Here is a 26,241-nt window from a genome sequence, read left to right as displayed (position 1 = left end):
CCCCTTGCTCTAAATGCCACACTAAATACTGAGCTAGAGAAAGTCCATCTTTGGCTAACTGCCAACAAACTCACCCTTAACATTGACAAAACGTTTTATATTCTGTTTGGCAATAAATCCTCTAATCAGATAAATCTCAAAATAAACAATACCCAAAATTTGTAACAAATTAGATGGCAAATTCCTTGGCGTTCTCATCGACCACAAGCTGAATTTCCAGGGTCACATTCTAAATATATCAAAAAAAGTTTCAAAAACTGTTGGCATTCTTTCTAAGATCAGATATTATGTACCCCGCCCTGCCCTGGTTACTCTCTATTACTCCCTCATCTATCCATACCTCAACTATGGTATTTGTGCTTGGGGTTCTACTACCCAAAATCATTTACGTCCTCTTATTACCCAACACAAAGCTGCTATTAGGACAATATCCAACTCTGGCCCCAGACATCACTCGGTACCCTTACTCAAATCTCTGAATATGTTAGATATTAAGTCACTGCACATTCTCTCTTGTGTATTATACATATATAAAACGCTGAACTGTAATGCCAATCCTGACCTCAAAAGCTTCATTGAATGTTGTAACAGAACCCATGAGCACCACACCAGGAATAAATACAGTTTTGATATTCCTAGAGTACGACTTAATCAAACTAGAAATGCTCTACAAATCAAGGGACCCAGAATGTGGAATGACCTTCCCAACCATGTTAAAGACAGTACCTCTCTCAACCAGTTTAAGATAAAAACTAAACACTACCTAATAAATTCCCTGTAACCCACCTCACTCCTTTATTGTCAACCCATGTCTGTTATTTTATTATTATTATTTTTTTTTAATCAACACTGTTTGTCAACCTATTGTATTTGTGCTGCTTTTTCAGTCATGTTCCCCCTTTTTTTTATCTTTATTTGTATTTGTTTTCAACACTTTTTATTCTTTATGCTCAATTAGTATTAAGTTCTAGATATTAATGTTTTTCTTGCCCGAAACGCATTGCGTAATAGTGGCTTTAGGCATTGTATGTACTAGCTCTATCTATATATCAATCCATTAATGTAACATCACTTGTATGTATGTACCTTACCTGAATAAACATATTTATATATTTATTTATTTATTTTATAATAGGTTAAGTAACAATTGTAATGACGAAGCTATAAGATGCTTATTTTAACATACTAAGTAGGTTAGGTAAGGTCGGTGTTTTCTATGAAGCTTTTCAAGGGAAACTATTATGTTTAGTATGTCACCTATGCACGCAACTAATAAGTCAATATTGACTTATTAAATTTGCGAGAACGGGTTGCACCCAGAGCTACCCAAACTTATTCAAAGCTACACAAAGCTTCCTAGCATTATGTTAGTAATGAATAAATATGATATATTTATTCATTATAATGTTGGTGCTGAATGTAGAACATGATAAACGTATTTTTACTCTGAAAAAGTATCATTTTATAACGAAATTAGATGATAATAAGAAGTTGGTGATGCCAGAGCAAGCCGACGATCCAAGCAACAATATTTGCTGGCATATGAGCCTCTTGGACTTACCTTACCTAACCAACCTACCCAAACATAACCTAACCTAACCTAACTAAACCTAACCTATCCATACATAACTTAACACTTTCGCGCTCTCGGCGCTCAAAAAAAAACAATACCCCAGATGCTTTCGGCACTTCGCGCGCCTACGCGGTAAGACCGAAAAAGTGTACACTCTTTTGACTGTCCTGACAATAATTGAAGGCGCACGTATTTAAATTTGGTATCACTGTGTTCACAATGAAATTGTCTATAAGAGCATACCTATAAAATGCCGCCCAAGCATAAGGAGTATCAACACCAAATAAAATACTATGCAGATCACTTGCCGAGAGCGCCAAACAGCAACAAAATGTTTCCACTCTCTTAATGGTTGTGAAGCCTACAGTTGTCCTACATCGCTAATTTTGGTATCATTGGAATCGCAATAAAATTCTCTACACTGACATATGCATATGAATGTTTAATATAGGTAATTGCCCACCTGCAAGAGTGTGTGAAGTGGAGAGTAGTTAGCCGCGAGCGCACTGGCGAAAACACAGGGGGGAAATCATGCTTGGAAAGTTTATACGTTTCCTGACCCTACTTTTCTATGTACGTATTTCTTTTTTATACCAATGTGTTCGCAATAAAATTTTCTATAAGATGAACTGTATAACATTTGTACAAAGCATGTGTAAGAGAAGCGCCAAATATAGAACCACGTCGCTCAGTATGCGTTCGCGGCAGAAACGAACGCATTGTTTTCGTTCGTTTGATGTTTGTCATGTTTATACTTGTTGAAATATTTTATAATTTGTATGACAGTGATCGCAGTAAAATTCCCTACACAGACATATACATAACACATACAAATATTTCCCACGTGTTGGATATATCAACGGCTAAAGGGAACCCACTGCCACACGCTCGCCACACCCCCAAACATACTTTGTGTATTTTTTTTTTTACTCATAAAAGTTTATGTGATATAATATTCATTCTGGTACCAAAAAATTCGCAAATAAATTCTCTACAAAACAAAAGTATCCCCATCCATTTCGGTTAAAAAATGGAATTTATAGAAATATTTTTTCGATGGACGAGAAAAGTAGGCTGTTATGCGGAATCGTAAGAAAAAACGGCGACGAGTTATCTCTAATCTAAAGCGCGAAAGTGTTAATATAACCTCTAGGCAATAATATGCCTTGAATTATTTGTTCATCTTGGATAAGTCGCTCCACAACATTGCCGCTTGGATCGTCGACTTCCTATGGCCTCTCGTGCCACTTAGTTGCGTCTAATTTCGTTATAAATTTATATTATTTCAGAGTAAAAAATATGTTTTTTCATGTTCTACATTCAACACCAACAATATAGTGAGTAAATATATTATATGCTGGAAGCTTTGGGTAGCTTTGAGTAAATTTGGGTAATTAGACGGACCAGTATACAATATGGGATGCATCAGTGAATGTTTTAATATCAGAATTATATATTTATGTTCTTTATTTCTTATTAGCCCTTTCATTTTTGTTTGCCTCTATTTGTCTATTACAGTGGTCTATTTCAGTCCAAAGATGATTTCTTCCCCAAGGTAGGATTGGAAGTATGTACTGTTCTAGGGAGCTACTGAAGGTCAGCTCAGAAATCAAGTGTTGAATCTAATGATATGGGTGGCCTTTGTAGCTACTCGTAATTGCCTAAGTGTAATTACCTAAGTGTAGTTACAGGATGAGAGCTATGCTCGTGGTGTCCAGTCTTCCCAGCCCTCTTTGTCATACTGTATAGCGCTTTGAAAGTACTAACGGTTTTGGCCTCTACCACCTTCTCACCTAACTTATTCCAACCTTCTACCACTCTATTTGCGAAAACGAATTTTCTTATATTTCTTCGGCTGCTTTGTTTAGATAGTTTAAATCTATGACCTCTTGTTCTCGAAGTTTCAGGTCTCAGGAAGTCTTCCCTATCAATTTTATTGATTCCTGTTACAGTACTATCTTGTACGTAGTAATCATTTCGCCTCTTTTTCTTCTATCTTCTAGTTTTGGCATATTTAATGCCTCTAACCTCTCCTCGTAGCTCTTGCCCTTCAGTTCTGGGAGCTACTGAGTAGCATGTCTTTGCACCTTTTCCAGTTTGTTGATGTGCTTCTTAAGATATGGGCACTATACAACCGCTGCATATTCTGGCTTTGGCCTAACAAAAGTCGTGAACAATTTCTTTAGTATTTCGTCATCCATGTATTTAAAAGCAACTCTGAAGTTAGAAAGCATAGCATAGGCTCCTCGCACAACGTTCTTTATGTGGTCCTCAGGTGGTAGTTTTCTATCTAGAAAATTGATCTTCTCTGGAAATTACCCCTTCCACGTTGATGCAGGAAACAGTTGAGCCTTTGCTTCCTCTCAGGGTACCTACCATAGCTTTTTTTTTCTCTCTGGGTGTGTATTTGACTTGGATCCTTTACTGCATATTCTGAGCTCAAATGGGAGATATTCCCTATCCTCCGATGTTTGAACTTGATTCCTCCGCTGCTCCTCCCTGTATTTCCTTTGTATAGTACAGTATATGACAAAAAAGGGTTGGCCCCAAATTGGAACCTTGTGGTGCTCATTTGTGCTTAGGATGACTCGTTGCTTTCTTTGCCTTAACTGTTGATTTATCCATTCTAGTAGTCAACCATTTATTCCATGTGCTTGTATTTTCCTTGTCAGTCTTTCATGTGGTACCTTATCAAGAGCTTTAGCAAAGTCCATGTATACTACATCTTCTGGAAGTCCTTTGTCTGAATAGCTGGTTACTGTTTTTAAAAATGTGATGAAGTTGGTAAGCCATGCCTTAGCTTCCTTCAGCCATCATGTCTTAGCCTCACCTTATTTCATTTTAGCCATGCCTTAGACTTCTTTAGTCTAAAGAAATAATCTCACCTTATTTTATTTTAGCCATGCCTTACTTAGACTTCTTTAGCCTCACCTTATTTTAATTTAGCCATGCCTTAGACTTCTTTAGCCATGCCTTAGACTTCTTTAGCCATGCCTTAGACTTCTTTAGCTATGCTTTAGCCTTCTTTAGCCCTGCTTTAGTCTTTATCCTAAGCAGTTTTGATCCCATTTATGTTGCAGGTATTAGGCGAGTCTGCAGTCAATGCCTTATTAGATGCCATGGTTGAATCCGGCCAGAATTATGCTTCTCACAAGAGCCGCATCCCACTCATGTACCAGTATTACGGGACAGAATATCTGGGAGCGGCCCATGGTTTAACTGGAATTCTGCACATGATGCTCAGGTAAAGGATAATGGAGTTTAAAGTAAAACACAATTTCAGTGTTGCAATAAATTATATTGTTTATTATAGCATATAGCATAAGAGAAGGAATTTAAATAATTGGCCATAAATTAGTTCATAATGTCGTAAATTGATTAATATAAATTACAGTACAGTACACGTAAGTAGAAATCTACATGTCCTTGATCCATTCTATAACATTAGGTTGATTTACAGATAGCAATATATTATACAATATGGTGGAATTCCACTTAAACAGACTCCAGTCCACTGGATAATGAGATGCAACAGAAAAATTAATTTTGAGTGTAGGAATGATTGCATTTGATAGCAGGTCCGTGAAATGAAACAGACATTTCTTTGACCAGGTACAGTACTGTATTGTACTTGTAAATAAGATAACATTTAATGAAATCTAATTTTTTTAGATATATACAAGAGTTGTTACATTCTTGTACAGCCACTAGTACGTGTAGCGTTTCGGGAAGGTCCCTGGAATACGATCGCTACCGCGAATAATCGTTGTTACAACCAAGTACTCATTTTACTGTTGAGTTAAACAGAGGCTACAATTAAGGATTTGCGCCCAGTAAATCCTCCCCGGCCAGGATACGAACCCATGACAAAGCGCTCGCGGAATGCCAGGCGAGTGTCTTGTCACTATACCAACAGACTGGTTCTCAGTTCTCACTAAATTTCATATAAACTTAAATTTAAGAAATGGTTTGATCACTGTGCTAAATGACGAGTTTAGCACTGAAAAGCGCTATGAGTCTTATTCTGAGAACAGATATGGGCCCACATATTCTTAACTATTGTATTAATATAGATAAATATAGTTTTAATATAGATAAAATGTTACTTGATATTTTTAACAAAATTAAAGTTTTGAGTATGGAAAATCATTGACCACACAGTTAAAAGGCGGGACCAAAGAGCCAGAGCTCAACCCCGCAAGCGCACCTAGGTGAGTATAGTATTGAAGAGTCATTTTATTTGAGTTCTGGATAGTCATGTTCCTTAAAAGTTGCTATTATAAGAGTGACTGCTATTAGTTTTTGCAAAGGAGTACAGTAAGATAGTTAATAAATAACAAATTGACTACCTGTATAAACACAACTACAGTATATATTATTTGTGTTGAGATATACTCAAATACATGTTCTAACATTAATAACATACTATTTAAAAAATTTATCACTTTGGTACAGTAAATGGTTTTGTAAAAAAAGAAAGCTACAGAAAATCAGATTCACCAGGAGAGTCCAGAACTGGTTATTGTAATCTGTTCAAACAGGAATTTACTATACTGCACAGTTCTGCATGGTGCATGAATAAAATAACAGGCCGTGTTAAACAACTTTTGTGTTTCAGCTTCCCAACATGGTTATCCAGTCGGCCACAGGCTAAAGAACTTGTTCAGAAATCCTTGGATGCTCTGCTTGCACTACAGACATCCAGTGGAAATTTTCCCTGTGCAATGGATGAGTTAGACGGACAGCGATCACCAGAAGAGGAGCTAGTGCACTGGTGTCACGGAGCCCCAGGTACATGATGTATAACTACATTTACCTGAGGGCCACCATCTCTAGTGGCCTTGACAGGTACAGGAAGCTAGTAACTTGTCAGAGATCCTCCTATAATTCTGAGGATTTGTTTTCCAGTATTGTCTTAGTATTTACAGCTTTTGGGGGTAGGACTACAGTATATATGCTAAATTGTGTTTATTATGCATATATTATTCACCTAGTCTTCCTTCAATTAAGTGGCAAAACAAGTTTTGCATACCTTACAACGAACTATTTGAACATACAGTACAATATTCAGCTTCCCAATCACCGCACTGTAAACCCCTCAAACAGTAAGCCTCTTGTCTCAGATACTTACAACAGGCTGTTACAAAGTGCTTCCAGTTGCACATTACTCAACCAAAGAGAAGGTTACACTGTGGCATTGTGGATCGGACCCATAAGACTAATATTATCAACTTGATCAGATTGTTTCTCCAGAGGGGCTCTTATGAAAATTTTCCTCCACTAAGTTAACATGCATGAGTCATAATGATAATGTAATTATTAGCACTGACTACAAAACACTCAATTAAACCTTAAGCTATCAAAGAATGTCAATTTGATCACTATGCTTCCTTGTCCAGAATCTTCAGTTACAAGGAGGAAATATAGCTAAATTTTGTCATGATGTTTTGTAATTAAATTTTATCATTTTGTCATGAAATTATAATAAAATTTCAAGAAAAACTAGCCAAAGAATGAGCATGTAGAGACAGCAAATGTCAACATTGCAGCCAGCTATTAATAATGATAAAAATCAAGCACTGAATGTAATGAAAATCCATTTTCTAATGGGGACCCAGTGTATCCCTGTAACTCACCCAATTTCCCTTTTGTCCATGGGGATGAGTTGAAGTTGTAGTTATTTCATTGAAAGCCCGTCCTCCAAAAATGGGGAGGTAAATGTAACAGCCCCATAAGTCCAATTATGTACTATTTATGACAGTCGGGAAGTGTACTTATTTACACTTAGTATTAAATCGTACCGTTAAATATATTGTGAATATTTGAGTTTACCTGAAAAGCTGAATAGAAAACCACGACCTAACCTAACCGTTTTAGTTTTGGAAGATAAGCATTTTATTGGTTCTTAATTACAATTATTACATAACCTATAGCTATATTGTTATTACAGCTTTATAAAACAAAACTAAAGTATTTAAAAAAATTGTAAAGTAACTGGATATTTTCAAATTTTGTATAAAATATCTATTGTTTAATAAAACTGAAAAAAAATTCCTGATATTTAAAACTTGTGTATAGTGAACTGAACTTTAAAACTTTATCCTAAAATTTTGAGTGTCTTAACAGAAATCGAGAATTAAATGGGGAGGTAAATGTAACAGCCCCATAAGTGCAATTATGTACTATGTACGACAGTCAGGAAATGTACTTATTACACTTAGTATTAAAACGTACTGTCAATTCGGAGGATGGGTTGCTCATTTAAGAAGAACCCTAATGTTGCCAACTTTTAATTACTGTTTTCTAAGATGTATGACTGTTTTCAGGCACTGTGCATCTACTAGCCAAGGCATACATGGTTTATGAAGATAAAAGATACCTACAGGCTTGTATAAAGTGTGGAGAAATTACATGGCACAAAGGACTCCTTAAGAAAGGACCAGGTAAGAGAACAGTAATAAACATAACCATGTCTTCCTACTATACTTGGAGAGCTTATAAATCAGTATTCACCTAGTTGTGCTGCGGGGGTTGAGCTCTGCTCTTTCGGCCCGCCTCTCAACTGCCAATCAATCAACTGTTTCTAACTACTAATTTTTTTTTTTTAACCCACACACACACACACTTCTGGAAGCAGCCCTTAACAGCTGTCTAACTCCCAGGTACCTATTTACTGCTAGGTAACAGGAGCATCAGGGTGAAAGAAACCCTGCCCATTTGTCTCTGCCAGTGCCGGGAATCGAACTTGGGTCACAGGATTACGAGTCCCGCGCGCTGTCCACTCAGTATAATATAATGGAAGCTGAATATTGACTAAAGGCAAATTACAAAGTAATAATGGATTAGTACAAGTCATAGTGCTTTTGGAATCCTTCGAGGGAAGAGGTGACCCTTCTGGCTCTTTGGTGGCTGGCCCAGCCTTGGTTTCTGGCGCTGCTTGCTCATTGTCCAAATCAAACTGTCTTTCCACGCTTCTACCTCTTCCAGGAGGTCAGTTCAGTGATGCACATAGCTGGTTTGAACTTCTCTGCTTTCATGTCTGACATGGATGTATTGGTGTTCAATGGCTGATTTGATGGTGTCCCATCTGTAGATTTCTTGGCAGTCATTCCATCGCTTCCTTCTCTTAGGTGTTGTTCCTTTGTTTCCGAGCAGGTGGTTCTGTCCTCCTTGTCCTGGTTGTTTCTTGATTGGCATCTTATGCCAAATACTGTTGCTTCATATTGTGCGGCACTGGCGGAGCCACTGCAGCTTGCATTCGAGGTAGATACTTCCCCGGCTCCATTTTGCAGGCTGTTTCAAATGGTAACTCTTAGTACACACTCAATCACATTTTTAATGATTTTTGTAGATTGGCACAACATTACAAGAAATACTAAGTGGCCTTCAGCAAAGCCATTGAGCATATTTAAAACCAAATTCTTTAGTTCATTTAAATTTTGAAATTCCCCAGTTCTCATTCACTAATATGGTTTTTTTTTCTTTGAAAATGAGGTTTTAAGACTAGGGCATGGGAAATATACTAGATGTAGTTGTAGTTATTTACAGACAGGTTCTCTTGGTAATTGTTCTTCACATGACAGGTTGAAATTAAAATTTCACTTGGTGAAATCAGCTCATACAGGGTAGGAAATATTAGGGGTATAAATGGTAACACTCTTGATATGGCTCCAATCACGTTTATGATGATGGACTCATCATCAAAAGAGACTATGGGAGCCTTGGGAAAGCTATTGAGAATATTTAAAACCAAATTATATGTTTGTTTGAATTTTGAGTTGGCAAGGATTTTGTTCACTCAGGTATGGCCCTGCTTCCCTTTGAAAGTAAGTTTTGAGGCTGGGGATGTGAGAAGTGAACTAAATATTGTTAAACTTTTCTGTGTAGGTATTCATTTGGTAGTTGTCTATTAATGGTTGAAATTTTTTTTTTGCAAAGTGAAATTAGCTCATAGGGCATGGAAAATGCATCATGGAGGGAAGAGTTGCAATAAATTTGGTTTGGTCCCTTACAATTCATTGAATCGAGGTTGTACTGTACAGTGGGGCCTCAATTTACAATGGTAATCCTTTCCCAGAGACAGATCGTAAGTCGAAGCGATTTTTCTCATAAGAAATAAAGGGAATTGAATTAATCCATTCTCCACCCTCCAAAATATTAACTTACAAATACATTTTATACTGAATACAATGTTTTTTTCTAACTACAATACAGTACATATGTTTATCTTACCTTTATGGAGGTAAACAATGACAACTAATAAACAAATGTTTTACAGGCATATGTCATGGGATAGCAGGCAGTGGTTATGTTTTCCTCACACTCTACCGACTGACTGGTGATGCCCTCCATCTTCACAGAGCTATGCAGTTTTTCAAGTTTCTCTACACTAGAGAATTCCAGCAGGCACGCACACCAGATACACCTTACAGCCTCTATGAGGGCTTGGCTGGCACTGCATGTTTCATTGCAGATCTTATGAATCCAGAGCAAGCATCATTTCCTTTTTTCAGTGTGTTTTAGGAATGGCAAGAAAAGTTATTGCAGTTTAATTATATTGCCCTGGCACCTTACTTTTTCCTGGGACAAATCCAATTCATCTTTTTCATATATTGTTCCACTTCTCTCTTCAAAGATACTGGTTGTCTACTTGATCTTATAACGCCCATATTTCACCCTTGTACTACAGTCTCATTAAGTGATTCTCAGGCATTTAACTAATATATGCACACCACATAAATGTGTTACATTTCATTCATTTATCCCATACACTTCTTTCTTATACCCATCCCACATACCTCAACAGCTCAACCTGATTTCCACTGCAGGTACTTTTGAACACTATGCTCTTTTTCATAATTGGATATTTTAAAATGATACTTGTATTTGTCATGCAAGAGACCTAAAATTTAGTTTGCAGTACAGTCGTATCTTCTTCTTCTGGTAAACTAGATAATCATTTTTGGGTAATTGATAATTCAAGTAGAGTACTAAAGATTATTTTGTCTTTGTTGCTAATGGAGACTGTGAAGTGAGTTATAAATATTAAATACTAGTAAGCCAGTGAACAAGTGATACTTGCTAAAGCACTACATGTAATTGTCATAAATATTTGTTTAAAATAGTATGGCAAGGGTTGAATTGAACTTGCATCAGTAGACTACCAAAAAATCCCACTGCCCATTGTACCATGATGGGCTTACAATTAAATATTTCAAGCATAAGTATTACTAGACAAATGAGTTCAATCCAAACCATTTCCATATTTTTTCAAATGTTCAGTGATGTTCATATACTGTATATTAGTCACTTTAAATAGCTTGATGGTAGTAAGTGGCTGCTGTACCAATGTACTATATGCAACATGTAAGTTTGTTCATGTTGCTAACATATTCAATATTGCTAATGTAACATTAAAATCAGATCATATTGTATTACTTTACCAAACTTTCAACAAGCATACTTGCATAGTGCTTTCAATCTGTACACAAGGTACATTCTTGGAAAACTTTTTACCGTGAATAGATTCTTCATAATTGCATGTATGCTAGATTTTCACTGGATGAGATTGACACACTCCAGCCTTTAGTAATCTTTATGTAAGGAATGAGGGTGGCGTAATGGGGGTAGAAGTCAACAAGCAAGTAATTAGCAAAGAAGGCACCAAGCCGGGATAGAAGCTGACAAAACACCATGGGCTTTACCAAGTGCAGAAATGAAATATGTGGCAGAAATTATAATCTTTTGCCACAAAGTCAATAGGCTATTTAAGTTTTCTTAAATAGCTCTAGGTAATCAACTAAAAATATTATAAAACGTGCACTCAAATTGAAACTAGTTTTGTATCTCTCTCAGTGGTAACTGCTCAATTTTCTTTTAGTTGCAATAGCCTTTCTTCTGCCATCTTTAATATATGCAGCCCAGTTTTGAACAAAAGAATGGAAAGATGGCAAAATTTATATTTAAATGAAAAATAAATATTCTTTGTATAATAGAATGAATGAACCTAACAATATTTGTTTTCTGCAGTAGGGTTCTGTTTTTTCCCACTACCTTATTACCAATATAGTAAGACATCAATGACAGGTAAAGTACTAATTATAATATTGCTTTGCCTGGACCAAATTTGGTCAAGAAATTTGTTGCCATCCTTAGCTGTGCTGTTATTTTTATGATCAATATCCATATTTCCATACCTTGTTTGCTACTCTAATTACCAAATTAAAAAAGCACTACATGTATTTAAAAAGAATATTTGAGGAACATTTTATTGACTCCAAATAAGTACATAAATTGTAACCTTATCTATTATGATATTGGGTCCATTATCATACAAATTTTTTCCTCATCCATATTTTAATAAATGTTTGACATACTTATGCAATCAGTGTACTATATACCCATATATGCTCACATGTCTACATAGTTCAATAATAATAAAGCAATACATATATATATATATACACACAGGCTTATCATAAAATTAGCTGGAATCACAATACAGTATATAGCAAATAGCTAACTTTTTATATTCAATGTGAATGATCTATCTATAATTTTCACAATTACAAAAATTCTCAAATAAAACAATTACAAGTTGGCAATGTAACATTTACTACCAGCTATATTTTATAATTACATGTTAACTTAGTTTTGAAAAGTACTGGCATTCATTATAAACGCTCACATGGAATTTATAACATTGTTCAAGACAGCAAAATATAAAATTACTGCAATTTTAGTACAAGTATTTGCTAATTGCTAAAATTATGTATACCTTCTCAAAATGCTATGCATACAATGGGCTTCAAAACTGTATGCTTTCTATAAGAAAAAAAATTATTCATTATTCAGATATGACAAGAATCATAAATCAACATTATACTAATGAGAGTATTAAGAGCACAATTAACAGACATGCAATTAAATAAATTTTACAGGCATTTATGTTGCTTCCCCACTCATTGGGATGGGAAGACACCTGCCAGGAAATAACAGTATTCAGAGAAAAATATTCAGTGTCAGCTGTTCACTCCTAATACACCTTTAACCATTTGGTAGCTCTACAACTATCACAACAGTACCCAAAGGATTGGGGAATTTGTTTGAAACTTCAATTTTTTTATAAAACTGACTCCACTCTGCCCTTTTAATGCTCAACATGTATACTTTCTGCAAGTTTCCACAAAGACTTACCATTTGAATTTGGATCCACTTTTCTTAAAATTTTCAAACCTAACATGGTTCTCAGTTAAGCCAATTATATACTTAAATGTCCAAAAAGTTTTACTGTACGTCTGTACATAGCTTCAAACACTCCACCTTTTAGCCCAGCCTTCAAACAAGTACCCGGTCTTAACTGACCGGGTACTTTTCTCCACAGCTTGCTAAATTACATGCATACAAATTCAAGTGCCAGTTAGCATCCCCACTCCTAGACTTTGCCAATTTAATCCTTTTCCATTCAACTTTCTAAAATAAAATCCCATTTAGTTGTACTAAATTTTCTGCTGGCTGTTTTAATGCCTATCGAGATGGTATTAATGTGCGTAATGAATGTATTTTCCCAAGAAAACCATTGGCATACCTTGGCTACACTTGGTACGAATGTGGAAAATGTAAGGCATCAGTTTAATGGAATTTATATGGTTTAAATATTGAACATAGTAAAGTTGCAACAGGTCTATATTATTAAATACAAGTATTTAAGTTAGTATTATACTTGACAAAAATGTGCCTAGCCAGTATGACTACATGCAAACGAGTCGCAACATGGCTGAAGATACAATGACCAAACCACAAATCAGAAAATTGAGAAACTACATTATTTCAGTCACTCCAGAACCAATAGACTTGATAATGGTCCAAGATGGATGGAAACATCATCTCTCCATCCTCCAACATGTGCTTAAATCATCAGCACAACTATACTTGACACTAACGAGAATTTTTAATTATTAATCAAGGCAGATACACAAAAGGTCAAGACTTGCAATAAAAATTTAAAAAGCTAGTTATCTAGTAACTGCTGTTGCAAAGAAATTGTCAAGCCGTAGTTTATCCTATAAACTAGGGCATTAAACTAAATAACAAGTATAGTATAGCCTACATGCAAGCAAGCTTAAGTTCCCAGTTGTTGGTTCAGATGAAAAGGGAAAGCATGTTACATTTGACAATAGTATTAATGAATGAACCAAGCCATTCCTCATGTAAAAATAATTACAGTAATACTGTAGTTAATACTATGTATTATTACTGCATTGTTTCAGATGACAAGGGAAAACATCACATCTGACAACAGTATTATTGAATATACCAAGTCATTTCTATCATGTAAAAACGGTATTACCCTTTAAGGAATACATCCCAAATGGCAGCTTTTTGCCATATACATTTTAGTAAGTATTTTAAGCATTAAGCCAATGTTTATAGAAGTCTTTCCTTAGATCAAAATTAAACCATATGGTTATCCCCATCATATTTTTCTTGCAACACCGACCCTCAGGCAAAATGCACATAAACATACAGTACACATTTGACGATGTGAAGACGAGACATCCTTGGCATTTATACTCCTACACCAGTAAAATCCAGCCATTTTAAACATGTTAACTAACATTATCCACAAGTCAGGTACATTTTGGGCTCGTACAAAATCCACAATTTCCTAATTAGTGTTATTCTCTTTCACTTCCTGCCTGTACGATTGTCATGACACTGATCACTGCCTAAAAGCTCATGATTACTCTACAACCATAGATGCTTTAAACAAGCATAGGTCTTTTTGGAAGATCTTCATCCATACAATTTCTTCCCTTTCTCTCCACCTCATAAATAAAAACATCCAATTAAAAGGAGACCCATATTTAATGTGGTAAATCCCTTAATGATATTAAATAAGATGCAGATATATTTGTGAAACTTTATTGTTCATAATTCCTTATTCTAGTTTGAAATGCCCCTTACCTTCCTATTAATTATAACTAAATTTTACAATAGTGTTGAGAAAGGTACACCTATCACGCACATTCACACAAGCCTGCATAAACTTTGGAAAAAAATATAAACTCAACTAACACAGTATTTCACACTAGAAACTGTATTATCGAGATTCGTACTTATGCAAGGAATAAACAAAAAATTTATATCATAGGCCTGCATGTGACCTGACACATGTCATTTGCACATGGGAATAGAGTACAAAACAATATATAAAATAAAACAAACTTTATTGTTGGTACTAAAACTAAAGTCATGAATTGTTTAAATTTTTTAGTAAACATTTCAGCATTAGGACACAGATCTGATGCACACTTCTTACAGACCCAAGTACAAACATGTTTAAAGTCATGACGAAAGGTCGTGGTTCGAGAGCTGGCTCCTGCAAAAAGAAAAAAAAAAGGAGGGGGGGATCAGGTAGGAATAATACTAAATAATCACTGCTTAATTCACCACCCCACACCCATTTCATTCCAATTTTAAGGAATCGATACAGCATCAGGTCACTGGGTTCCAACAGTCACTTAGTGGAAGACTTGTTGCAAAAGATGCAAATTATTTCATAAATTTACTATCCTTTATTCATCGGACAAAATTTTTCAACGATTTAAAAGCCACCAACACCTGTACACCACACTACTAGATTTTCAAGGTTTTCGTGATATGGATGTTAATCAAAAGACAAGCACTAGGACTATGTTCTTAATTTTATGTACAGTATATCCCTTTGCATGTTTTGCTAATTAAATCACCACAAGTGTTTTCAATAACAAATGTGCATGAAAAATGCCTTTAAACAAAAAATATCATTACAAGTCATTAAAGTTTATACATTACATAGTTTAACAGCCCTGGGCTGATAATATTACATGGCAACAGCCAATCATCCCATGTCTACCAATTTCATGCTCTACAAATAGTTGTAGGTGTCATTAAATCAGATTTGTATCCACTGAAATTCTGCAAGCAAGCCTCCCTGCACAACTTGAGCAATAATCAAACAGCTCACAATTTGAGCAACAATGTTGTAAGATCTGAAGACCACAAAAGATCAACAGACCAACCACTGCTTCTCCATCCTTCTCTAAAGCCTGGCAATTATTTTTATGGTAATGAGTAGGGTGCTGAAGCATGGCAGTCAGTACATTGAAATTATGTGATTCACTACTTTACAAAATATGAATCTTGTGAAAAAGTATGTTTAGAAGTTTAAAACTACAAGGAGCATTAAAGTGTTAGAGTGTACCAGTCTTACATATCCAAATTCTGCCACAAACACCTGTTTATTTTGATAAACACAAAACAATGATGGCACTTAAAATAATTATACATTTATTAAGTTTATAATGCATTAAAGAATCATATAAAATAAACATTTCAATGAATTAGCCTCAAACCCTTTAGTTACCATGGGAACAGCCAGTCATGGCTTACTGTACACACATTAACCAACAACAGATTAGCTTGAAGACCGCAGAAAGGTCAAAGCATGATTTTACTGTGCCTTTGGCCAGCCTAACTCGCTAATTAAATCATGAGCTTTTCAGATTATCAAACCAAGTTTCCTCCACTTTCCTTACCAACAGGGATAGCCCACTGGTGTCTGCAAATGTCAATATTAAATTATGAATGCATAGTAAATGAAACCTAATAAAACCTCTATAAATATTAGGGTTCATAGAATTATTACTCTTACCACAATTGAACTAATATACTTCAACTTAAAACAATTTAGCCACCCAATTCCATAATTTGAGAAAATGTTCAAATGCCATGCATGTATATATTTTGTAAATATAATATTCTACTAGTACTGTATAATCATATTAAAAAAACAGTCTGAAGAAGTAATGACCCCCCCCCTCATCAATTGCTCAAACAAACTCTTAACCCCCCACATGCATGATCCTTAACGAGACAACGAACACATTGTATGGGTCATAACTTTGCAAATACTATTCAAGGGTTCACCAATAAACAATACCATAAAACAATTAACAGTAACTGAATGGCATAAACTTCTTCGGCTAGTCCCCAATGCATAATTTACAAAATTCCTGTACATCTTATGAGACAAATTTTAAATAAATAGATTTGCCATGTTTTTGTATAGTTTGTTATTAAAAGAAGCCATACTAAGTGCTAAACAAATTCCAAAGTAGTCCATTTATTAACACCTATATTTTCTTTATTTTGGCAACAACATTCCTTCAAGGGTACTCTTAATAAAATTATCTTCAAAAAAAAAAAAAAAAAAAAAAAAAAAAAAAAAAAAAAAAAAAAAAAAAAAAAAAAGGCCATTTTTCAATTTCACAAAGTTTCTCCTCTATACCACAATTACGCCGATATGATACAGGTATCATTTAGCAGCATTCTTGCCATTTCATGCCCATCCACCATATCTATATATACACTATGTAATCTAACTTATGCATTCATTTAACCAACACTTTTCAAGCTTAACATTAAAATAAATTACTCACTGTACACATTTTGGCAGCACCCAAGCAATTTATAACAAGGTAAAGAGTGCATCCTGCAAGTTAAATAAAATTAACATTCATGCCTTTCTAAACTGATATCCACATCTAGTTCTATCAACATCTCAATTCCCTCCCGTCCCCCATCACAAAATACGTAGATCCAATGAACAAACTTTCCTCTGCTCTCTTCAATCCAACCAAAATGCTTCAAACTTACAATGCCACGTGTTCAAATTCTTTCCATAACATTAAATTTCCATACTTTAACACCACAAAGGTGTTAACACCAGTCACTTTCATTACCAGACCTATTCCACTACATTTTCCTCAACTGTGTATTACCGACCAGATACTTTGAACACACTTCAAACTTTAATGTTTACATATTAGCGTTTCCTCCTCTTTATGCCACAATTGCTCTACCATTGTCCACATTCCTGTAGGCTCTTCGCACAATACTGTACATTCTAACTTTTATGCATAAAATATTCTGCTTAACACTTTCGCACATTGATGACAACATATTCGTCACCAATATTCCTACTGACTACGCTGGCGTGCCGCCCTCGGAAGTCACGAGAAAAAATATTTGTATAAAATCCATTTATTATCCGATCAACTTGGGAATAGTTTACAAATGTTTGCCATGAAATTTACGTTTTCTCTAATAGCCGAACAGCTTATTAATATATTATTTGCACACAACTCTGGAACCTTTTGAAACCATTAAATAAATATGTTAAGGGCTTATGCCACACTCCATTTACCTAGACTGTATGGGTCTTGAACCGCAATCCTCTCGCATGTGAGGCCGTAGCTATCGACTGGGCTACGAGTAGACAATTTTATGCTAATTTTATGCCACACTATTGCTTTGCATACGTATCTAAAGGTTAAAAGAACAATCGCTTATTTGACTAACTCATTTCCCAATCCTCAGAAATTAGCTACTCAATATTACATGACAGTTACTTAAACACTCAATGTTCATTGTGTATCCCTTCACAGATCTTAACTTACTTTGTACTATCATCAATTTCCTTGACTCAATATTATTTAAGTCACATCCCCATTTAAAAAGTAGCATTGCTAAATTAATCTTATGTTTATCAAAAACCACTAACCATACAATAGATTTGACCTAGAAGTTAGACTTACCATCTTTCACCTATATTAAAATTCAGTTTAGCCTGTCGACCAGTAACAAACCCACCAAACTAGTTTCATAAAAATCAGTCCACCTGGAGATTTCTTTAAATGAGCAGCTTATAATCTCAAAGAACAACCAATTTCAGTACCATAAAAACCACACAATTCAAATACCATTAAGCAGGACTTTAGAAAATCTTTGCCTTTGACATTACCTTTAAACACAGCTGGACCAATTTTAATGCCACTTTTCTATGAGACCAACACACTGGTTTACCTTTATGATCGGGAGCGTGAACGTCTCTTGAATGCTGGCGACTCACTTCTGCGACGGTAATCATCATATCTATAACAAAGATGCAATTCATTGGACACCTTTCAATGCAAGGTACTGAATGCAGCAAGTCATAATAAGGTGCTAATGAAAAAGTTGGTAAAAAAAAGTCATGCGTTTAATAAAATTTCATCCCCCAATAATTTATTTCTATTTTGCATTAAATTATTTACCAACTGGTGGGCCCTGGCCATGTCATGTTCAATAAAGTATCTGAAGGGCTGTCATGTCACCATTCACACTTATCTAATTTATAAATACTGCAATATTTGATGATTTGCACAATGCCACACAAGCCACTTTTGGCAAACAAATTCCTGGTAAAACAATATTACTTTGTCAAATGCCTTCCCTTAAAAACAAAGTTTTTAAAGCAAAACAGCTGGGTATGCACCAAAATAACTTTTTCGCATATATAATTAAGGTACCAGAATACTGGGCTAACATACCAAACGGTACTATCAAGTATTTTCCTATTCTGTTATCTAACAGGGATTATGAGGTTATTAGTTTTGTTTTATTATAGGCTAGGTATGTTGTGATCAAAGTCAGCAAAGATATTGTAAAGGTCATCTCTCAAGGCAAGAAAATGGTGCAATTGTGGGCTACAATGAGTTTTGGTTGGTGTAAGTGTAGTGCAATGGTGAGGTATTGTGCTTATCTACAAATGACCACATTGAGTGGTCTAGCTCATGCCTAATCTGCCAGCTCTGTACCTTGTAAACAAAATTCTATTCCAAATTTGTTGAGTTGTTCAATTACTTTTTTCATTGCTTCTCACTGCACTTTGTTCTATTTTCTCATTGAAAGGGGCATCCCAAGTCTCACATGTACTGATCCTATCCCTCACTAGTCCTTTCTTATACAGAATAGTTTTAAATCAAGACTTCAAGATGCCTTAATTTATCATCAAGATAACCTAGTAAATGTTCTTTATAAAAACCTGTAAAAGATCCCCTTTTAAAGACCACTCATGTTCACTAGCTTCCCATATGATGCTAACTTGCATGTTTATGTATACGTTTCGCATGTTGAGCTAGAATTACACACTTAAATAGACTATTACGAAAGAGCACTAGGCTCGGTAATTTTTATAGCATTATGTAAGAATATTCAAGAGCTCTTATACTGCATTAAAGAGGCCAATATAAGATCAGAAAGAACTAGGACGAATGATGCCAAAGGAACCGAGTCATCTAACATGTTACCAATTGACACTCAATACAAAGTTGTACAGCAAACTTCCCAACCTGAAAATGCACGATTCAATGGAACTGTGCAGGTTTCTCTCCAACCACTTGGGCTGGACGGTAACGCAACGTTCTCACTTTATGCAGGTCAGCGTTTAATCCCCAGCTGTCCAAGTAGTTGGGAACCATTCCGCCTCCCCCCGTCCTATCCCAAATCCTTATCCTGACCCCTTCCAAGTGCTACATAGTCGTAATGGCTTGGCTCCCCCCCCCCCCCCGATAATTCCCTTCCTATTAAGTGCCCAAGTTAATCATCTTGCGGCCAATAAACTTAACGACCCCCTCCCCCAAATTCTAATTTCGGCAACAGTTCATGTTATAGAATGTAATTTATCATCCGTAAAAGCATACCATATCAAACCACTAAATTTTTATGAAAACTGGCCCCTTTAGTAGCAGCATCCACAAGATCATAGGGAATACTATATGGTTGGAAACCCAGCTTAACTATTTTAAATATGAAAAAAAAAGGAAGCCCAGAATAGCCAATGTTGGAGCTCTATTGAAGGATGAGAAGGGTTACAAACACCAAAAACAATTCTCTACAGGACAACGACAACAGGTTTTATCACGGAAAAGATCGTAATCGATTTTTTCGGAATTAAGTAATCACAAGCAGCAGATTATGACCCACCTGTAAAGATGGCTCAAGGGATGCTCACGGACAAATAATTTTGGACAGTGTTGGGGGGGGGGGGGGGGATGAGGGCTTAGTAGAATTTAGAATTTAACATGTTGCCCTCTTCAAGGGGCAAGGTTAGCCACAAAATGGGAATACATTGGTGACTTCCACAGTTAAGCCAACAAACGAGCACTTCTTGCAGTAGATTGCAAGTTGAGCACTACTGAGCTTTCAATAGGGCACAGCAGTTAATGTGAAGGACAAGCGTGAATGGATAGAGGGCTTTGAAGGACGATCAAATGCCATACCAATCACAAATCTCTAAGGAACTGAAGATCACTTTCTACATAACGTACAAGCTCTAGGTTCTTGGAACAAAAGCTCTACCCACCTAAACTGATGCACAAAGCTTGTATGATTCAAGATGGAGAAATTAATGCTGCAACAATAAGGTATTTAACCCTCCAACCCTCCAAGTTTTTTAGATCCCTTTCTAGGTGACCACAAATTAAAAAAAAAAGGTAGGTCTACAAAACATTTTTTATGGTCATTATGAGCCACTATTATTTAGCAATGATAGTATTACAGAAGAGCCTGACTGTACAATGTTCAGATATCAGTGAGCACAATGCTGTTCAAAATATTCACAACACTATCCACAGTACAAATATTGCTTGGTCATCTAAGAATCTCTAAACGACTTCCCATTTTCCTTTACAAAATAAACGTGTTGAAAATTATTTAGTTACAGGATTTCGTGACCAGGAGTGAAAATAGCAGCATTGTGGTGAGAATTAGTGACGTGTGTAGTATGATGGGAGGAGGAATCTTGGCAAGGGAGGGAGGGAGGGAGATGGCATCAGCCGACTGTGTGGCGGCTATTGTTATTGTCTGGACTCGCCATACCAAATTAGTGGTTCATTATGGTGAAAACAAATGTAGATACAGTACTTTTATATAACGCATGTTTATAATGCAATAACAGCAAAAATATTGTGTATTGGTTTATGAACATAAATGAATCACTAATATGCACACCATACTTTTAAGTGTAGTGATGGTTCATACATTATATAAATATACACTAGACAATAATATTACTACAAAAAAATTCCTGCCCAACAGCTCGGGTGGAGGAAACGGACCGGACGCAGATTCTGTCAGTGATTGAATCTTATCAGACTTGCACGTCCTCCAAAGATCCTAAAGCGATTCCATGCACTCGCCAAACCCCGTTTGTGAATGAATAACGGATTACACATGACTCGACTGATTTTGTTCAAACACTTCCGGAACAAGTTTAACCGACGAATTTTGTCCGAACCACAATGCTGTAAATGCTTCACCCAGGTACTACAAATAATCGGCAACAGGAACCTAAACACCTAACCTAACCTATGCCTATATATACACAATGCCATTATAATAATTTATATTTGAGAAAATTCCTGTTTTGAATGAACAGCTCGTAAAAATTTATGAATGTGCGGGGTCGACCGCTGGATGTAATGGACTAGAGTCGAGGACGGGGTGCCTCGCCCTATTGCAGCCAAAATGTCACCTGCCATTTTTTTTTCCATGATCAGGGAACACATTTTAACAATCTTTAGAAAAATTTCATTTAGTTTTCCTTGTGCACAGCAGTGTTGTCAACTATTAGCAGCAGCACTACCCAGGGGTTAAAAAGCTTGCAGTCTACTCAGATGGATGGGATGAGGATGTATACATGTACATGCTGCTTCAAAAATACTGCTAAGCCATTCATTTACCAATAGAATTATACCACTTATTACAATGAATTTAAAAAATTCAATGACAAATTTAGCTTAGATCACTACAAATATTGCAGTGTTCCTAAAAGAACTTTGGCATCAGTGTTAAGGGAAAATGAAGTACAACATAAATGAGGCAAATGGGAAGGAACTGAGGGAGCCAAGATACTAGAAAGCTTGGATTATAAGAGAAGCAGAGGCAGTTTCAGAATGAAATAGCAGCAAAGGCTAATAAAAAAAACCAGCTTGTGCCTGTGACCTAATTTTCACCAGTTTGGCACAGTTCACTCAACCACTGATTACACAAAAATTGAAACTTTAAAAATACCCCAATGATCTTGCCAACCAATGGTATGCTTAACGTCTTCCAACCAGTTTAACTAAACTCTCATGAACACTAGTGGCATGGATTTTCAAGTTCCAATTATTCCGGAGTCAACCATCTAATGGACAATGTGCCAAACTGGGGATAATTAGGTAACAGGTTCTGCTGACCCTCTTTGCAAACTTAAAACATTAAAAGTCTGCAAAGAACCAACGTGAGATTCCATACTTTTGATTATCACGCCCTTCGATGAAACACACATGGAGATGTCTAGGTTGGTAAAATAAGTCGAGTAGGATATGCAAATTTTGAAAATAAAAATTTACGTTGAATAAAAGTTTTACTGCAATGGTTGAAGCTGGAATATAATTGCCAATATCTAAAAGATGGTTATAAACCAAACGTATAACACCAACCTTGACAACAGCCTGTCTTAATTTTTTAAGGAACTACATATACATGAACTGGCAAGTCACAAAAACTACTACTACTGCCTACCAGCCAAAAAAAAATCCCATTTTTATACTATTACCTACAGGAAATCTACAAAATAATTTGTAGCTCATATCTAGCATGCAAACCTGTCTGAACCCCAATACAGTAGACGCCAGTTAATTCAATGTATTGCAGCTCGCTAACCATCTTATTCAAAGTTTGACAATCTTAATTTAATTTTGTAAAACCAGCCATTAAATGTTTTGCAACATACCTGAATAATACATGGAGGCACTTTACAAAGTCCAGTCAGTGACATTAACTATTTTAATTAGTTTATAAAGCATACAAATGCCTTTCCTTCACGTGACTTACAAATGCAGGCCTACTTCAAACCTTCATGCAACACTATAATGGTGACGAGACCTATAATGTGAAGTGGGATGGCTTTACGTAAAAGATTAGGAACAGATGATAAAGGTAACATTTACCATTCTAGGACAGTTTTTAGTGTATATATTAATAGAAATCTACATAAATATTGAATAAGCCCTGATAACTGAGGGACCAATGACCAGAAGTACTAGATCTCCTTACAGGGTAAATCCACAAACAATTCCAGGCACCACCACCACAGATGTGTTTTAGAATCTGATGGTTGGCTGTGTAGATTTAAGCAATAAAAAAATCATCAGGTTATTCAAAGTAAGGCATTTGGCCATCCATTATTATAGCCAACTGACAACTTTTAACCTAGGTCGTATGATATATTTTTTCCATTTCGAGTTTAAGAATTTTTTTTTAAACGCCAGAGTAAAAAAAGGGTGCGAGTAAAAAGTTTGTTATATACGCATTTTTTTTATCAAGTTCTTAATGTAATTTACAGTTGGCCCAGGAACAAAACGCCATGAATTAACAGGTGTCTACCGTACTTATAATAAGAACCATTCCAGGCTTGTTATTTATCCTGTTAACGTACAAACCATTCCAATGCCTGCACATAATTGCATACTGTTCTAAGTCAATTTGTAATCTCCCAAAGCATTCATTATCTTCCATCAAAGCTTCATAATTATGCACTATTACAATCATCCCACCGACTGACCTTTCAGCTTACTGACGTTTCCACTTAAAGTCACCTAACCCACATTTACATTTTATTCTCGATTTCTTTGGTTAAAAAACCCATGTGCACACATTTTTCATTTCTCTTTCTATGACTTCCCTCTACAACTCTTGCACAACAGCAAACCTGGAGACATGTTAGTATTTTGATACATACCTCCCGTTTCATCCCCATATATGGAAATAATCTGAACTTCAACAATAACTCTCACACCACTTCACTCTTCTTTCAGGTCCCCAACAATTGCAGCCTTACAGAACCCTCCTCTACAGTTAAATATTCAACTTGGAATTACAGTACTCATAAAAAAATAATTTTACCTTGGAGATCCACGACGAGCAGGCCTGCAAAAGAAAATAAAAACATTTAAATAAAAATCTTGTCAAGTTGTGCTTTACGAGAATTTTAACTCCAAGTTAAAGTCTCGACATTCCTTTTAATAATAAACAGGCCACTCTTAAATGAGCATCCAAAACGTCAAGTCTGGTTCAAAACAAAGAATGCCATCTCTCCACAAAAGGAGAGTTACCATCCAAAGCAAAGCACAAATTATCCCGACTGCATTAGAGCAGGAGAAAAGAATGGTTCCTTGCAAGGAAGCCAAAGACCAATGATTGCCCAACAACAAAACTGATCCTTGTTTAACAAAGATGGTACAAAGCTATAATTCAGAATCTAGAAAGTTCCAGTTAATGAAATAAAAATTGCAACATGCAAGTGGTATTGCACTTTAAAGTAGCCACTTTTAGAGAATGGGATGTTCTCCCAGATCTGGAAATCATTTAATTTGCAGTTGCAACTAGTGAAATGGCAGTTGCAACTAGTGAAATGGCAGTCTCAAGACCATCAAAGCACTTCACAGTCATGTCGATAAAAAAGGGGCAGATGAAGTCTTTGCCATTTTTATCAATTTTTGGAATTCTTAGCTTGGTTAAATTATTCCAAACAATGTTTTAGGATAGTTCAGAGTTGACCGAGTGACCCACCCTACAGCACCACTTGACACAAACCAGTGTAATACATGTCTATAAAATTTTGTCCATGATGGATAGCCGCTTCTTGGCAAAATAATATCTCATCCCAAGGAAAGACCAAACCTTTGAAGTACTGTTTGCTCCAAGGGTTTGGTATTGTGTACACAGTCCATGGGTGGTAAGATGGCCAAATCTACAAACTCAATGCCCAAAAACAATAGTGCGTCGCAAAAAAAAATTTTATTTGGAAAGGCACAAAATTTCATTCTCAAATCAACCTTAACAGATAACAGCAATCCAACCCATCGTGCATACCATTTTATTCAAATGGATCATAGGGCAACAGTGCAGCAAAAATTCTGCCAAGACAAAATGCTGCTTGTGGAAGTATTGTTTGTAATGTGCCTTACATTATTCCAATAATTTTTTAGCCAATGACAGGTTAATGATATGGAGTCTGTATTAGAGAGGTCAATTATTTCTCTACACAGTATTTATAATACTGCTATTGGCAAAGTCCCTCGAACAGGCAAGAGGAAATTTGTCTGCTTCCAAGTGAGAAGAGAACAATTCTTCATGTTCCTCAGAACATAACACTTAACATTAATTGTTAAGGTTCCAAGTTCAAGAGAACATAAGTACAAAGGAAGAAGTCAAACAATTCTGGACAATCCAAGAAAATTCAGAACATCACTTAGTAGATTTTGAGCAAATCAAGGACCATGATTTTCAACTTTAAATCGAGTACTGGGGAAGCCTCAAAGTGAAAATGACACTTTAGTCACATGCAGGGTAAAAATTGGACCCTTACATTCAAGATAGAAAATTGGGTCTCTCCTTTGATCCCTTTAAATCGCTGAATCCTTCAGAAAGATACAGGAATATGCATTTACCGAAATCTTTAAAGTTGTGTGCATTTAATCGACCATTAGTTATATTTTACTTTCATTATGTAGCAATTCATTTGCACAAAAGAACAATGCAATTTTATTTTCATGTTTATAGATGTTTATAGAAGTATTTTCACCAAGTACATAATTTTACTGCCAAATTATCAAACAAATATTTATTAAATGTCATTTCAGAACATAAAACAGGGCAGTTTCTTCTTTTCAGAAGCACAAGGTAAAACTAGTGAAAACTGGTACTGTCATCTCTGCATTCTAAACTACAAGCAGGACCTTAAAGGTCCACAATTT

General features: G+C 35.7%; 2 protein-coding genes across 27 annotated transcripts in view; one reads left to right on the top strand and one right to left on the bottom strand.

The window, feature by feature from the left end:
* Window positions 1–11,957, top strand: part of LOC123774666 (lanC-like protein 3) — a 30,721-nt gene extending 18,764 nt beyond the window's left edge. For both annotated transcript variants that reach the window (XM_069321977.1, XM_069321978.1), the window contains 4 exons: window positions 4,654–4,817; window positions 6,192–6,364; window positions 7,900–8,016; window positions 9,852–11,957. In XM_069321977.1, coding sequence (XP_069178078.1) covers window positions 4,654–4,817; window positions 6,192–6,364; window positions 7,900–8,016; window positions 9,852–10,096 — 699 coding nt within the window. In that variant the 3' untranslated portion in view covers window positions 10,097–11,957. The remainder of the gene's footprint in view (window positions 1–4,653; window positions 4,818–6,191; window positions 6,365–7,899; window positions 8,017–9,851) is intronic.
* A 2,526-nt stretch (window positions 11,958–14,483) lies between these two features.
* The window catches only part of LOC123774628 (RNA-binding protein 1), a 37,173-nt gene continuing 25,415 nt past the window's right edge, over window positions 14,484–26,241 (bottom strand). For 10 of the 25 annotated variants that reach the window (XR_011228012.1, XR_006774970.2, XR_011228015.1 and 7 more), the window contains one exon: window positions 14,484–14,954. Coding sequence is in view for 18 of the 25 variants with exons in the window: in XM_045769167.2 (XP_045625123.1) it covers window positions 14,921–14,954 (34 nt within the window). In the remaining 7 variants the exon portion in view is untranslated. Of the gene's footprint in view, window positions 16,176–18,481; window positions 18,551–24,388; window positions 24,413–26,241 lie in introns of all 25 variants that reach the window. The other 15 variants (XR_011228013.1, XM_045769154.2, XM_069321988.1 and 12 more) reach the window with 4 other exon arrangements.

The sequence above is a fragment of the Procambarus clarkii genome, chromosome 10, assembly GCF_040958095.1.
Source record: "Procambarus clarkii isolate CNS0578487 chromosome 10, FALCON_Pclarkii_2.0, whole genome shotgun sequence".
Taxonomy (NCBI): domain Eukaryota; kingdom Metazoa; phylum Arthropoda; class Malacostraca; order Decapoda; family Cambaridae; genus Procambarus; species Procambarus clarkii.
This window is presented reverse-complemented; position numbering and strand designations above follow the sequence as displayed.